The sequence below is a fragment of the Brachycentrus maculatus genome, unplaced genomic scaffold (assembly GCF_059751285.1).
Source record: "Brachycentrus maculatus isolate JH-2025_06_01 unplaced genomic scaffold, ASM5975128v1 h1tg000175l, whole genome shotgun sequence".
NCBI lineage: Eukaryota > Metazoa > Arthropoda > Insecta > Trichoptera > Brachycentridae > Brachycentrus > Brachycentrus maculatus.
The window spans coordinates 2,215,280-2,228,832 of record NW_028280927.1 but is presented as its reverse complement, the minus strand read 5'-3'; the positions used below and the strand labels follow the sequence as shown (position 1 = coordinate 2,228,832).

General features: G+C 28.4%; 2 protein-coding genes across 2 annotated transcripts; both read right to left on the bottom strand.

The window, feature by feature from the left end:
- Window positions 1–2,143: 2,143 nt before the first annotated feature.
- On the bottom strand, window positions 2,144–5,025 carry LOC148308179 (uncharacterized). The gene has a single exon (XM_088262188.1). It carries the CDS (start codon window positions 4,949–4,951, stop codon window positions 4,241–4,243), a length of 711 nt encoding a protein of 236 aa, XP_088118314.1. The 5' UTR covers window positions 4,952–5,025; the 3' UTR covers window positions 2,144–4,240.
- Window positions 5,026–8,537: 3,512 nt separating this feature from the next.
- Window positions 8,538–11,425, bottom strand: LOC148308178 (uncharacterized). The gene has a single exon (XM_088262179.1). It carries the CDS (start codon window positions 11,343–11,345, stop codon window positions 10,635–10,637), a length of 711 nt encoding a protein of 236 aa, XP_088118305.1. The 5' UTR covers window positions 11,346–11,425; the 3' UTR covers window positions 8,538–10,634.
- Window positions 11,426–13,553: the final 2,128 nt, after the last annotated feature.

The following is a 13,553-nucleotide window of genomic DNA, read 5'->3' as shown; positions in this document are numbered from 1 at the left end:
GTCAGCCCCGTAAATGCCCAGACTTCCATATTCTTCTTCATCTTTGATGAGATGTCAAAAAATTATATGAAAATAACTCCTGTAATTGGAGATAATCCAGATTTTGTGAACAAGTATTTGGACAGACTCAAAATGTTGTAAACAAAAAAACTAATTCAACAATACAAAATTGTGTGTCATGGAAGTTTGTTAATCAAGGTAATTTTTTTTTTACGTTCCTTTATGCAATATTTACTCTGTTTACTTATACATTTTTTGGTTTTATAAATAATTTTTAATTTACTTATTTCCACATTTCATTTTTTGAAAACGGCGCTATGTAAATAATTTACTTTTTTATTTAAGTGTTTAAAGCATATATTTTTCATTTAACAAAAAAACAGAGAAAAACTCGAAAATTCAAAATAACCGCGTAAAACTATTAAAGGCTTTTTTTTGAAAGATTTAAAAAAAAAATCTGTAATTTTTTAAAAAATTATCCTCCCCATGTAGTCTTCACAGTATAGTGGTTCATGCATTTAGCTCTTATACATTAAATTCGAAATATGTTGATTTTAATTTACCTTAATTTCAATTTAGTATGTATATCAACCCAAATAGTCAACATAGGTTCTAGAACATTTCGAGGAAAAATCATTAGTGTAAAAAAAAACACAAATTTAGAAATATATATTTATTTTCTGAAATACCCATAGGAATTTTAGATAAAAACATTTTTTATTTATATATTACATAGTTTTAGAATAATTTCTTCAAAATAAAGCATTTTTATAACAATTATTCAAATAAAGATAAATACAAAAATCCAATACTTTTTGCGTTTTAAGCTCGTGTAAATATGATACATTTGTTTTAAAATATCTTAAAAGTATTTTTCAAAATTGTTAAAATTGCTTGCATACTGAAAATCATTTGACATTGTTCTGTATAACTGGTTCGATTTTTTAAGTTAATTCTTGAAAATTTAACAAACAAAAATACATATCGGCTTAGTAGCACCCTTTTATATACACAGAAGAATAGCACGGTAAAATATCGGTTATTTGTATCCTATGTCACAAATTAAATGGCACTTTTTAATAAAATTCAACGGATGTAACAATGCTACAAAACTATTAAAATATATAAGAAAATACACTATTTATGATAGATTACAATTAAAATTATGCTCTTTAATTATTTACAGCACACTTATTGCACTTCTATTTAATAGCAACGCCAAATTTTAATAGTTTAATATTATTATAACAAATAAACAAAAAAATACATTGAGTATAAATAAGCCTTACTGTTTATTTTTATAAATTCTATAGGAATTTTCTTAACCTTTAATGAAAGCTTTTTTCCAAAAGTAAAAAATTTACAAAATAACACTACTTTATTTTATTTATTTAAAAAATATAAAACATGCTGAGTATAGTAGGTACATATATAATACAATAAATATTTTTTTTTTAAATTGCGTACTCGGAAAAAAATATTTCTTTTGTAAAAATCAATGATAGCACATAAATTAAATAAAAAATCTCAGAATTTAAAAATTAATCTTAAGATATTAATTTTTCAGTATAAGTTAAAGATATGGATATTGCAACAGCTTTGACTATAATATGACACTTTTTTTCTTTGTTTAAAATATCAATTTTCAATATCAAATATCACTTTTCATTTTAAAGAAGATTTTATATAATGTTTTGAAAATGTTTTGCTTTGTCGTAGAAAAAAATAATTTATTCTCATTATTGTTTTGATAATAACATGAGATAAATAAAATGACTTGATAAAAAATACTATCTCAATATATCGAGCATGATATGAATCCTTGGATGAATTATGAATGTGTATCAGCTGAATGAACAGGACGAGGAATCGTTTGAAAGATTTTCATAAATTTTCGTAAATTGCCTGTTTCATAAATCGACCCATCGAACTGACTAATATAGTATTTTTTGATATCTCATCAAAGATGAAGAAGAATATGGAAGTCTGGGCATTTACGGGAATGCCCAGACTTCCATATTCTTCTTCATCTTTGATGAGATATCAAAAAATAATATGAAAATAACTCCTGTAATTGGAGATAATCCAGATTTTGTGAACAAGTATTTGGACACACTCAAAATGTTGTAGACTAATATAGTATTTGGTCCCACATTTATTATTTTTTTTGTCACAACTACCTCGTACTACAAACCGATCTGTTAGATTAATTTTCTTTCGTTTTGAGTATTATCTCTTTTACATAACTACTTAATTAATAATTTATTAATATATTATTACAAGGCAGTGTCTTAATTTTTCAGTCAGTATTGGTTCTTGTGTGTAGAGCCAGATTTATTGAAAACGTGGGATATAATTCGTAAGTCAAACTGGACCATTAGATTCCAGTACGCATTCGTGCGCATCCCACACAAGCACGGAATTGTGAATGAATTTGAGATAAATATTTATGGGGCAATGAGGAACATTTAATTGGAGATTTACATATCGAAATTTACATATTATTATGATAAACTATGACGTAACTATGTAATGCTTATGATTGAAAAATCGCAGCCTCGAATAACAATGTAGGCACTTTGTACATTATTCAAAAAACCACGATTTTCAAAGTCAAATAATAAATATTATGTCATACGAAGGTCATGCTGACTTAACAGTAGGCAGAGATATAATTCATGGTAATAAAGATAGTCAGATTCATTCATAAAATAGCTTAAAATGACTACGGTCATGTTTTATTAATGACAAAGTGTTGAAGACATCATTTTTACGCCAACAAGAATGTGTTTTTTTTTACAAAATTGATCAAATAAATATGATACGCAAAAAGATTAGCAAAATACAAGATTGAATACAAAGAATAACAAAAGGTTGTGATATATGAATATTGGATTATTCTTAAAACGGTTTCCATAAAACAGAACTAAGGATTTAACATATCGCTCACTCCTTTCAAGAACGTCATAAATTAAAAATCGTCAATTTTCAGTTATGCGTGTTTTCGGAATGCCCAGAAAGTGTACTATATCCCAACAAAAGAGGCATATTTTTGACTTAATATTTACCTGCTACAGGGCAGAAAGTGTTGTTTTTGCATTTTCATGAAAAGGTACTGTTTAATTATTTTTTTAAAATACTAAATAATTTTCAAATGGAGAAAAAACCTTCAGGTTTTACCTAAAAAGATCTGTTGGACATTTAAAAGTTCAGTAAGTGGCTAGATATTTATTTTTAACATATTGCATTATATTTTTGCACTTTAAAAACGTTCTCTTGAAAAATCAAGTTTTTTTATTTGTGACGTTCTTGAAAGGAGTGAGCGATATGTAACGATAATTTAGGAAAAGGCGAAAAAAATCGTATTTGTGATGTGTAACGATTTCTTTTCGACAAGTTTTTTTTATATGATTTCGAAATAACTCAGTGCAAGGAAAAATAAAAAAAAATTCTAGCGTCCGTTTTGTTAAACATTTGTTTGTTAAAATAATTCGGATCTCCTACACCTATTAATATTTTCAAAATTAAATTAAGATACAAAAAGCAATACTGAAATTTATTTTTTGAACCTTAATTAATTTTCATACATCCTTTGCACCATATTTTTATTTTATTATTTTAGTATACTTTTTTAGACGTATTTTTTTACACGGTACTACGTGGAACGTATTACAAAAAATCATAGAAAAATATTTCAGAATGTATAATTTTGATAATGCTCGTTATATTTATCATAAAATCAAACGTAACAAGGTTAATGTTTACATCGTGGCAAAAATACATAAAAAATAATAAGTATTCATGTATTTGTTATTTATTTAAAAATATGAATACGAATAGTATTAAAATATCAGTTCTCAACATCTGGCCATTACTAACATCTAACTACACATAATATTTTACAACTTATTTAACTTTTATAACATCTAATGTTTCGATAATGCTGTGAAACGTACATAAAAATATTTATATTAAAACGTGATTTTTAAATATTTACACCATGGGATATTTATACGTTTACTACCTTTGTGGTAAAATATAGTGATAAAATCATTAATTTTTCGAAATAATTTTACCACTTTCATGAAACGTACGCTGTTTCCATTAATTTAAACGTTTAATAAATACTCTGAATATATTTCTTATTTACATATTAATTATATGATCTTTACAAATGGCAACTGTATTCAACTGGTAAAATATACACTTATAGTCCGCAGATTTTTCTCTCCTGTGAACGTCATGTTAAAAAATATTCACTGAACGTTTCTGCTGTGAGTGAAGGGTCGTGAAAGGCGTCTTGTAGCAAGCAAGGACTATCGAAGTCCAAAGGTGAAAGGCAGGATTCAGGAAGGTCGGGAGATGTCAACATGGGACTGTATGACTCCGGCGATGACAGAAATGGACTGTCGGGTAATCCCATATCAGGGCTTAGTGAAGAATCCGAACTGGGTAGGGTTTGAGGACTGCAGGTGTTTCTACTTTCGTCTGAATCGAGAAGGTTGTCAAATTCGTGATGAAATAGTGGAGGGTCTCTCAAGGCTGCAGTTAGAGAGCCAATGTATCTCATTGCCAGTCTGAGGGTTGTTATTTTGGTTAGTTTTTCTCCTTGAGGGGTGGTCGGCGCAGCGGCCCAATGCGGTACGCATCTCCGCAAAGTCTCGAAAGCTTGGTTTATTTCTCTCATTCTGCTTCTTTCTCTCGCGTTTGCGGTTTTTCTTCTGTATTTACTAAGAGGGGCGGGTCTTGGTCTGGATTGAGTTTCTTTTTCATCCTTTATCTGCCTTCCTGCCGTAGCTGCTCGGCTCTCTCTCGCTCTTCCTCGAGGTCTCAATTGGTACTTCTCTGAATTCTTCCCTTCGCCGTTCCTTCCGCCTCTTTTTCCGTTATTGTTTGCATCCGGAAAAAGGCGCTGGCCCTTAAAACTAAACTGCATCATCATGTGATCCATTTTTCTTTTTTTTTCACTTAAATATGAAGTTAAGTTTAAATTAATATTACACACGTTATTTTCAAAATTATAACACTGGCAGATTATATGGGTCATCCATTTTGAAAATTTTTACCGTGAATTTTTTTTAAATGTATCTTTTTTGATTTATCTTCAATTCAGAGAGCTTTGTTTCCAACAGCAGCTTTTATTAGGTCAATCTGTAACAAAATAGAAAAAAATGTACATTAGAAGAAAATTTCGATTGTTGATTACAAATTTTATGAATATAAATGGAGTGATGTCAAGTTTACAGTAATAAAATAATATTTTAAAAGCATGGTTTACTGAGTAGGAAGCCAAAGTGGGAGAAGCCAAGATAAAGGTGTAAATTTTATGATATCCTTATTAATCATTCAATAAATATTAGCAAAAAATACAATCTCATTCATATTTTCAGAGATTACGTAATTGTAGATATAAAACCATAAAATATTGACTTGTTTTTCAACACTCTAAGCATATCATCTCCGTTAGGCAATATTAGTTCTTGTGAAAGTATTATATGTAGATGATTTTCCATTTAGACATTTATCTAAATCGACCATCGAGTGATTACCATATATATATTTATTCAAATTATACAATTGTGTAGCATTTCAATAGCTGGAAATTAATGGCTTAGCGCCAATAGAATCGATCAATGAGAATTATGGCACGCGGTTTAGATCGAATGAGATACATTCATTTTTATAAAAGAAATATCCATTATATTTAATAAGCAATGATTTATTTTTTTTAAATAAATTTATGATAAGTTCTTCATAACAGGGCATGTAAAATACCGTAAAACGGTATCAAATATCTAAACATTTACAGCTTACTGGAAATTTATCTTTAATTTTGTAAGAGTTAAAATAATATGAGTTTAAATGCATTTGATTTTTGTCACTATCATGACAAAAATTAAAGGAAATACTAAAAATATTAAAAGATTTGAAGGAAAAGAAGATAAATTTTATAACGCACAAACATAAAATCATCTCAGTTTTCTCAACATGAGCAAAATACAAGATCAGAACAATATCACCGTGGAATTACAAACTAATATACATCGACAATATTTTGAGTGTGTCCAAAACTTCATTCACAAATTCAGGGTTCAGCTACACAAAGGAATTGTTTTTTACCAATATTTTTATTTACATCTCAATCCAAGTGAAGAGAAACATTGGTTTCATATATTGAGGTTCTTTTTCCTTTTATTACTGGGAATCGAAATATCGACTCTTGTAAATTTTGGTAAAAGCACGTCCCGTCAATATGCCGACGATGACGTTAGTGTATTTTGGTTCATATATATAGAACTTCCAAGAATTTGAGTAGTGTGGTTGTCAATAATGGGTAGAATTGGCGAATGTTACACGTGTGTAAAGTGATCACTTAAACCAGCCTATGACGGTTGTCAGCCCCGTAAATGCCCAGACTTCCATATTCTTCTTCATCTTTGATGAGATGTCAAAAAATTATATGAAAATAACTCCTGTAATTGGAGATAATCCAGATTTTGTGAACAAGTATTTGGACAGACTCAAAATGTTGTAAACAAAAAAACTAATTCAACAATACAAAATTGTGTGTCATGGAAGTTTGTTAATCAAGGTAATTTTTTTTTTACGTTCCTTTATGCAATATTTACTCTGTTTACTTATACATTTTTTGGTTTTATAAATAATTTTTAATTTACTTATTTCCACATTTCATTTTTTGAAAACGGCGCTATGTAAATAATTTACTTTTTTATTTAAGTGTTTAAAGCATATATTTTTCATTTAACAAAAAAACAGAGAAAAACTCGAAAATTCAAAATAACCGCGTAAAACTATTAAAGGCTTTTTTTTGAAAGATTTAAAAAAAAAATCTGTAATTTTTTAAAAAATTATCCTCCCCATGTAGTCTTCACAGTATAGTGGTTCATGCATTTAGCTCTTATACATTAAATTCGAAATATGTTGATTTTAATTTACCTTAATTTCAATTTAGTATGTATATCAACCCAAATAGTCAACATAGGTTCTAGAACATTTCGAGGAAAAATCATTAGTGTAAAAAAAAACACAAATTTAGAAATATATATTTATTTTCTGAAATACCCATAGGAATTTTAGATAAAAACATTTTTTATTTATATATTACATAGTTTTAGAATAATTTCTTCAAAATAAAGCATTTTTATAACAATTATTCAAATAAAGATAAATACAAAAATCCAATACTTTTTGCGTTTTAAGCTCGTGTAAATATGATACATTTGTTTTAAAATATCTTAAAAGTATTTTTCAAAATTGTTAAAATTGCTTGCATACTGAAAATCATTTGACATTGTTCTGTATAACTGGTTCGATTTTTTAAGTTAATTCTTGAAAATTTAACAAACAAAAATACATATCGGCTTAGTAGCACCCTTTTATATACACAGAAGAATAGCACGGTAAAATATCGGTTATTTGTATCCTATGTCACAAATTAAATGGCACTTTTTAATAAAATTCAACGGATGTAACAATGCTACAAAACTATTAAAATATATAAGAAAATACACTATTTATGATAGATTACAATTAAAATTATGCTCTTTAATTATTTACAGCACACTTATTGCACTTCTATTTAATAGCAACGCCAAATTTTAATAGTTTAATATTATTATAACAAATAAACAAAAAAATACATTGAGTATAAATAAGCCTTACTGTTTATTTTTATAAATTCTATAGGAATTTTCTTAACCTTTAATGAAAGCTTTTTTCCAAAAGTAAAAAATTTACAAAATAACACTACTTTATTTTATTTATTTAAAAAATATAAAACATGCTGAGTATAGTAGGTACATATATAATACAATAAATATTTTTTTTTTAAATTGCGTACTCGGAAAAAAATATTTCTTTTGTAAAAATCAATGATAGCACATAAATTAAATAAAAAATCTCAGAATTTAAAAATTAATCTTAAGATATTAATTTTTCAGTATAAGTTAAAGATATGGATATTGCAACAGCTTTGACTATAATATGACACTTTTTTTCTTTGTTTAAAATATCAATTTTCAATATCAAATATCACTTTTCATTTTAAAGAAGATTTTATATAATGTTTTGAAAATGTTTTGCTTTGTCGTAGAAAAAAATAATTTATTCTCATTATTGTTTTGATAATAACATGAGATAAATAAAATGACTTGATAAAAAATACTATCTCAATATATCGAGCATGATATGAATCCTTGGATGAATTATGAATGTGTATCAGCTGAATGAACAGGACGAGGAATCGTTTGAAAGATTTTCATAAATTTTCGTAAATTGCCTGTTTCATAAATCGACCCATCGAACTGACTAATATAGTATTTTTTGATATCTCATCAAAGATGAAGAAGAATATGGAAGTCTGGGCATTTACGGGAATGCCCAGACTTCCATATTCTTCTTCATCTTTGATGAGATATCAAAAAATAATATGAAAATAACTCCTGTAATTGGAGATAATCCAGATTTTGTGAACAAGTATTTGGACACACTCAAAATGTTGTAGACTAATATAGTATTTGGTCCCACATTTATTATTTTTTTTGTCACAACTACCTCGTACTACAAACCGATCTGTTAGATTAATTTTCTTTCGTTTTGAGTATTATCTCTTTTACATAACTACTTAATTAATAATTTATTAATATATTATTACAAGGCAGTGTCTTAATTTTTCAGTCAGTATTGGTTCTTGTGTGTAGAGCCAGATTTATTGAAAACGTGGGATATAATTCGTAAGTCAAACTGGACCATTAGATTCCAGTACGCATTCGTGCGCATCCCACACAAGCACGGAATTGTGAATGAATTTGAGATAAATATTTATGGGGCAATGAGGAACATTTAATTGGAGATTTACATATCGAAATTTACATATTATTATGATAAACTATGACGTAACTATGTAATGCTTATGATTGAAAAATCGCAGCCTCGAATAACAATGTAGGCACTTTGTACATTATTCAAAAAACCACGATTTTCAAAGTCAAATAATAAATATTATGTCATACGAAGGTCATGCTGACTTAACAGTAGGCAGAGATATAATTCATGGTAATAAAGATAGTCAGATTCATTCATAAAATAGCTTAAAATGACTACGGTCATGTTTTATTAATGACAAAGTGTTGAAGACATCATTTTTACGCCAACAAGAATGTGTTTTTTTTTACAAAATTGATCAAATAAATATGATACGCAAAAAGATTAGCAAAATACAAGATTGAATACAAAGAATAACAAAAGGTTGTGATATATGAATATTGGATTATTCTTAAAACGGTTTCCATAAAACAGAACTAAGGATTTAACATATCGCTCACTCCTTTCAAGAACGTCATAAATTAAAAATCGTCAATTTTCAGTTATGCGTGTTTTCGGAATGCCCAGAAAGTGTACTATATCCCAACAAAAGAGGCATATTTTTGACTTAATATTTACCTGCTACAGGGCAGAAAGTGTTGTTTTTGCATTTTCATGAAAAGGTACTGTTTAATTATTTTTTTAAAATACTAAATAATTTTCAAATGGAGAAAAAACCTTCAGGTTTTACCTAAAAAGATCTGTTGGACATTTAAAAGTTCAGTAAGTGGCTAGATATTTATTTTTAACATATTGCATTATATTTTTGCACTTTAAAAACGTTCTCTTGAAAAATCAAGTTTTTTTATTTGTGACGTTCTTGAAAGGAGTGAGCGATATGTAACGATAATTTAGGAAAAGGCGAAAAAAATCGTATTTGTGATGTGTAACGATTTCTTTTCGACAAGTTTTTTTTATATGATTTCGAAATAACTCAGTGCAAGGAAAAATAAAAAAAAATTCTAGCGTCCGTTTTGTTAAACATTTGTTTGTTAAAATAATTCGGATCTCCTACACCTATTAATATTTTCAAAATTAAATTAAGATACAAAAAGCAATACTGAAATTTATTTTTTGAACCTTAATTAATTTTCATACATCCTTTGCACCATATTTTTATTTTATTATTTTAGTATACTTTTTTAGACGTATTTTTTTACACGGTACTACGTGGAACGTATTACAAAAAATCATAGAAAAATATTTCAGAATGTATAATTTTGATAATGCTCGTTATATTTATCATAAAATCAAACGTAACAAGGTTAATGTTTACATCGTGGCAAAAATACATAAAAAATAATAAGTATTCATGTATTTGTTATTTATTTAAAAATATGAATACGAATAGTATTAAAATATCAGTTCTCAACATCTGGCCATTACTAACATCTAACTACACATAATATTTTACAACTTATTTAACTTTTATAACATCTAATGTTTCGATAATGCTGTGAAACGTACATAAAAATATTTATATTAAAACGTGATTTTTAAATATTTACACCATGGGATATTTATACGTTTACTACCTTTGTGGTAAAATATAGTGATAAAATCATTAATTTTTCGAAATAATTTTACCACTTTCATGAAACGTACGCTGTTTCCATTAATTTAAACGTTTAATAAATACTCTGAATATATTTCTTATTTACATATTAATTATATGATCTTTACAAATGGCAACTGTATTCAACTGGTAAAATATACACTTATAGTCCGCAGATTTTTCTCTCCTGTGAACGTCATGTTAAAAAATATTCACTGAACGTTTCTGCTGTGAGTGAAGGGTCGTGAAAGGCGTCTTGTAGCAAGCAAGGACTATCGAAGTCCAAAGGTGAAAGGCAGGATTCAGGAAGGTCGGGAGATGTCAACATGGGACTGTATGACTCCGGCGATGACAGAAATGGACTGTCGGGTAATCCCATATCAGGGCTTAGTGAAGAATCCGAACTGGGTAGGGTTTGAGGACTGCAGGTGTTTCTACTTTCGTCTGAATCGAGAAGGTTGTCAAATTCGTGATGAAATAGTGGAGGGTCTCTCAAGGCTGCAGTTAGAGAGCCAATGTATCTCATTGCCAGTCTGAGGGTTGTTATTTTGGTTAGTTTTTCTCCTTGAGGGGTGGTCGGCGCAGCGGCCCAATGCGGTACGCATCTCCGCAAAGTCTCGAAAGCTTGGTTTATTTCTCTCATTCTGCTTCTTTCTCTCGCGTTTGCGGTTTTTCTTCTGTATTTACTAAGAGGGGCGGGTCTTGGTCTGGATTGAGTTTCTTTTTCATCCTTTATCTGCCTTCCTGCCGTAGCTGCTCGGCTCTCTCTCGCTCTTCCTCGAGGTCTCAATTGGTACTTCTCTGAATTCTTCCCTTCGCCGTTCCTTCCGCCTCTTTTTCCGTTATTGTTTGCATCCGGAAAAAGGCGCTGGCCCTTAAAACTAAACTGCATCATCATGTGATCCATTTTTCTTTTTTTTTCACTTAAATATGAAGTTAAGTTTAAATTAATATTACACACGTTATTTTCAAAATTATAACACTGGCAGATTATATGGGTCATCCATTTTGAAAATTTTTACCGTGAATTTTTTTTAAATGTATCTTTTTTGATTTATCTTCAATTCAGAGAGCTTTGTTTCCAACAGCAGCTTTTATTAGGTCAATCTGTAACAAAATAGAAAAAAATGTACATTAGAAGAAAATTTCGATTGTTGATTACAAATTTTATGAATATAAATGGAGTGATGTCAAGTTTACAGTAATAAAATAATATTTTAAAAGCATGGTTTACTGAGTAGGAAGCCAAAGTGGGAGAAGCCAAGATAAAGGTGTAAATTTTATGATATCCTTATTAATCATTCAATAAATATTAGCAAAAAATACAATCTCATTCATATTTTCAGAGATTACGTAATTGTAGATATAAAACCATAAAATATTGACTTGTTTTTCAACACTCTAAGCATATCATCTCCGTTAGGCAATATTAGTTCTTGTGAAAGTATTATATGTAGATGATTTTCCATTTAGACATTTATCTAAATCGACCATCGAGTGATTACCATATATATATTTATTCAAATTATACAATTGTGTAGCATTTCAATAGCTGGAAATTAATGGCTTAGCGCCAATAGAATCGATCAATGAGAATTATGGCACGCGGTTTAGATCGAATGAGATACATTCATTTTTATAAAAGAAATATCCATTATATTTAATAAGCAATGATTTATTTTTTTTAAATAAATTTATGATAAGTTCTTCATAACAGGGCATGTAAAATACCGTAAAACGGTATCAAATATCTAAACATTTACAGCTTACTGGAAATTTATCTTTAATTTTGTAAGAGTTAAAATAATATGAGTTTAAATGCATTTGATTTTTGTCACTATCATGACAAAAATTAAAGGAAATACTAAAAATATTAAAAGATTTGAAGGAAAAGAAGATAAATTTTATAACGCACAAACATAAAATCATCTCAGTTTTCTCAACATGAGCAAAATACAAGATCAGAACAATATCACCGTGGAATTACAAACTAATATACATCGACAATATTTTGAGTGTGTCCAAAACTTCATTCACAAATTCAGGGTTCAGCTACACAAAGGAATTGTTTTTTACCAATATTTTTATTTACATCTCAATCCAAGTGAAGAGAAACATGGTAATCAGGGCATTTACAGGGCTTACGACATGTCATAAGCTAATACATTTATTTTATTGATATCTCAATAAATACATAGAGGAATATGGTAATCAAGGCATTTACACGGCTCACGACCTGTCACTGCTTTTTTTTTAAATTGATACCTCAGTATTTATGAAGAGGAATATGGAAATCAAGCATTTACAAGACTAACAACGTATGAAAGGCTAATTCAAAGATTTTTATTTATAAAACAACATAGTTGGAGAGGAGTATGAAGGACTGGCATATCCAGACTGTGACAGGTTGTGAGCCCTGTAAATGCCCAGACTTACATATTGCACTTCATCCTTGTAAAAATATCAACATGAATCATCACAATAGGCATTATTCATATACATCTAGTTTTTTTTTATATTGAAATTAACACTGAGAAAATTTGAAAAAATTCTAGGCAAACCAATCATACCACATAATTCTCAACGATCCTGATTAGTGCAAATATAAGCATTGCAAATCATAGTTCAATTAATATTTTATAATTTATTAAAAACCAAATCATTTATTCAATGGAATTACCGGTAATTATAAAATTATTAACCGGTTCAACCGGTTTACAAAAACTGACAAACTCTACCTTACTAGATTGATACTAAGTCTATATTCATAAACTCTAAAAATGAAGTGATGTAACAGTTTAACAAAGGCAGTAATTACCGGAAAATTTTGATGATTTTTGATAGGTGTCCTATTTTTTTCTTCAGATATTCAATTCGTTTAGATATGTGATAATTATATATTGTTCATACTGATGTAAATAAAAAAGACTGATTTAAAGAAAAGAAAAACATTGAAAACCTCGTGTTTTCAAAAATGTAACTTTCATCACTATGTGTAATGTGTTCATAATTGATTTATTTTAAAGCTAACTGTACCTAAAATTTGTGACAATTGTTTCACCTTATTATGGCATTTGCAAACATCTATCATAAGAAGGCGAAACAATTGTCACAA

What these genes read in the sequence shown, in the direction of transcription:
- LOC148308179 (XM_088262188.1), bottom strand. Translation starts at nt 4,951, where the DNA reads ATGGATCACATGATGATGCAGTTTAGTTTTAAGGGCCAGCGCCTTTTT.
- LOC148308178 (XM_088262179.1), bottom strand. Translation starts at nt 11,345, where the DNA reads ATGGATCACATGATGATGCAGTTTAGTTTTAAGGGCCAGCGCCTTTTT.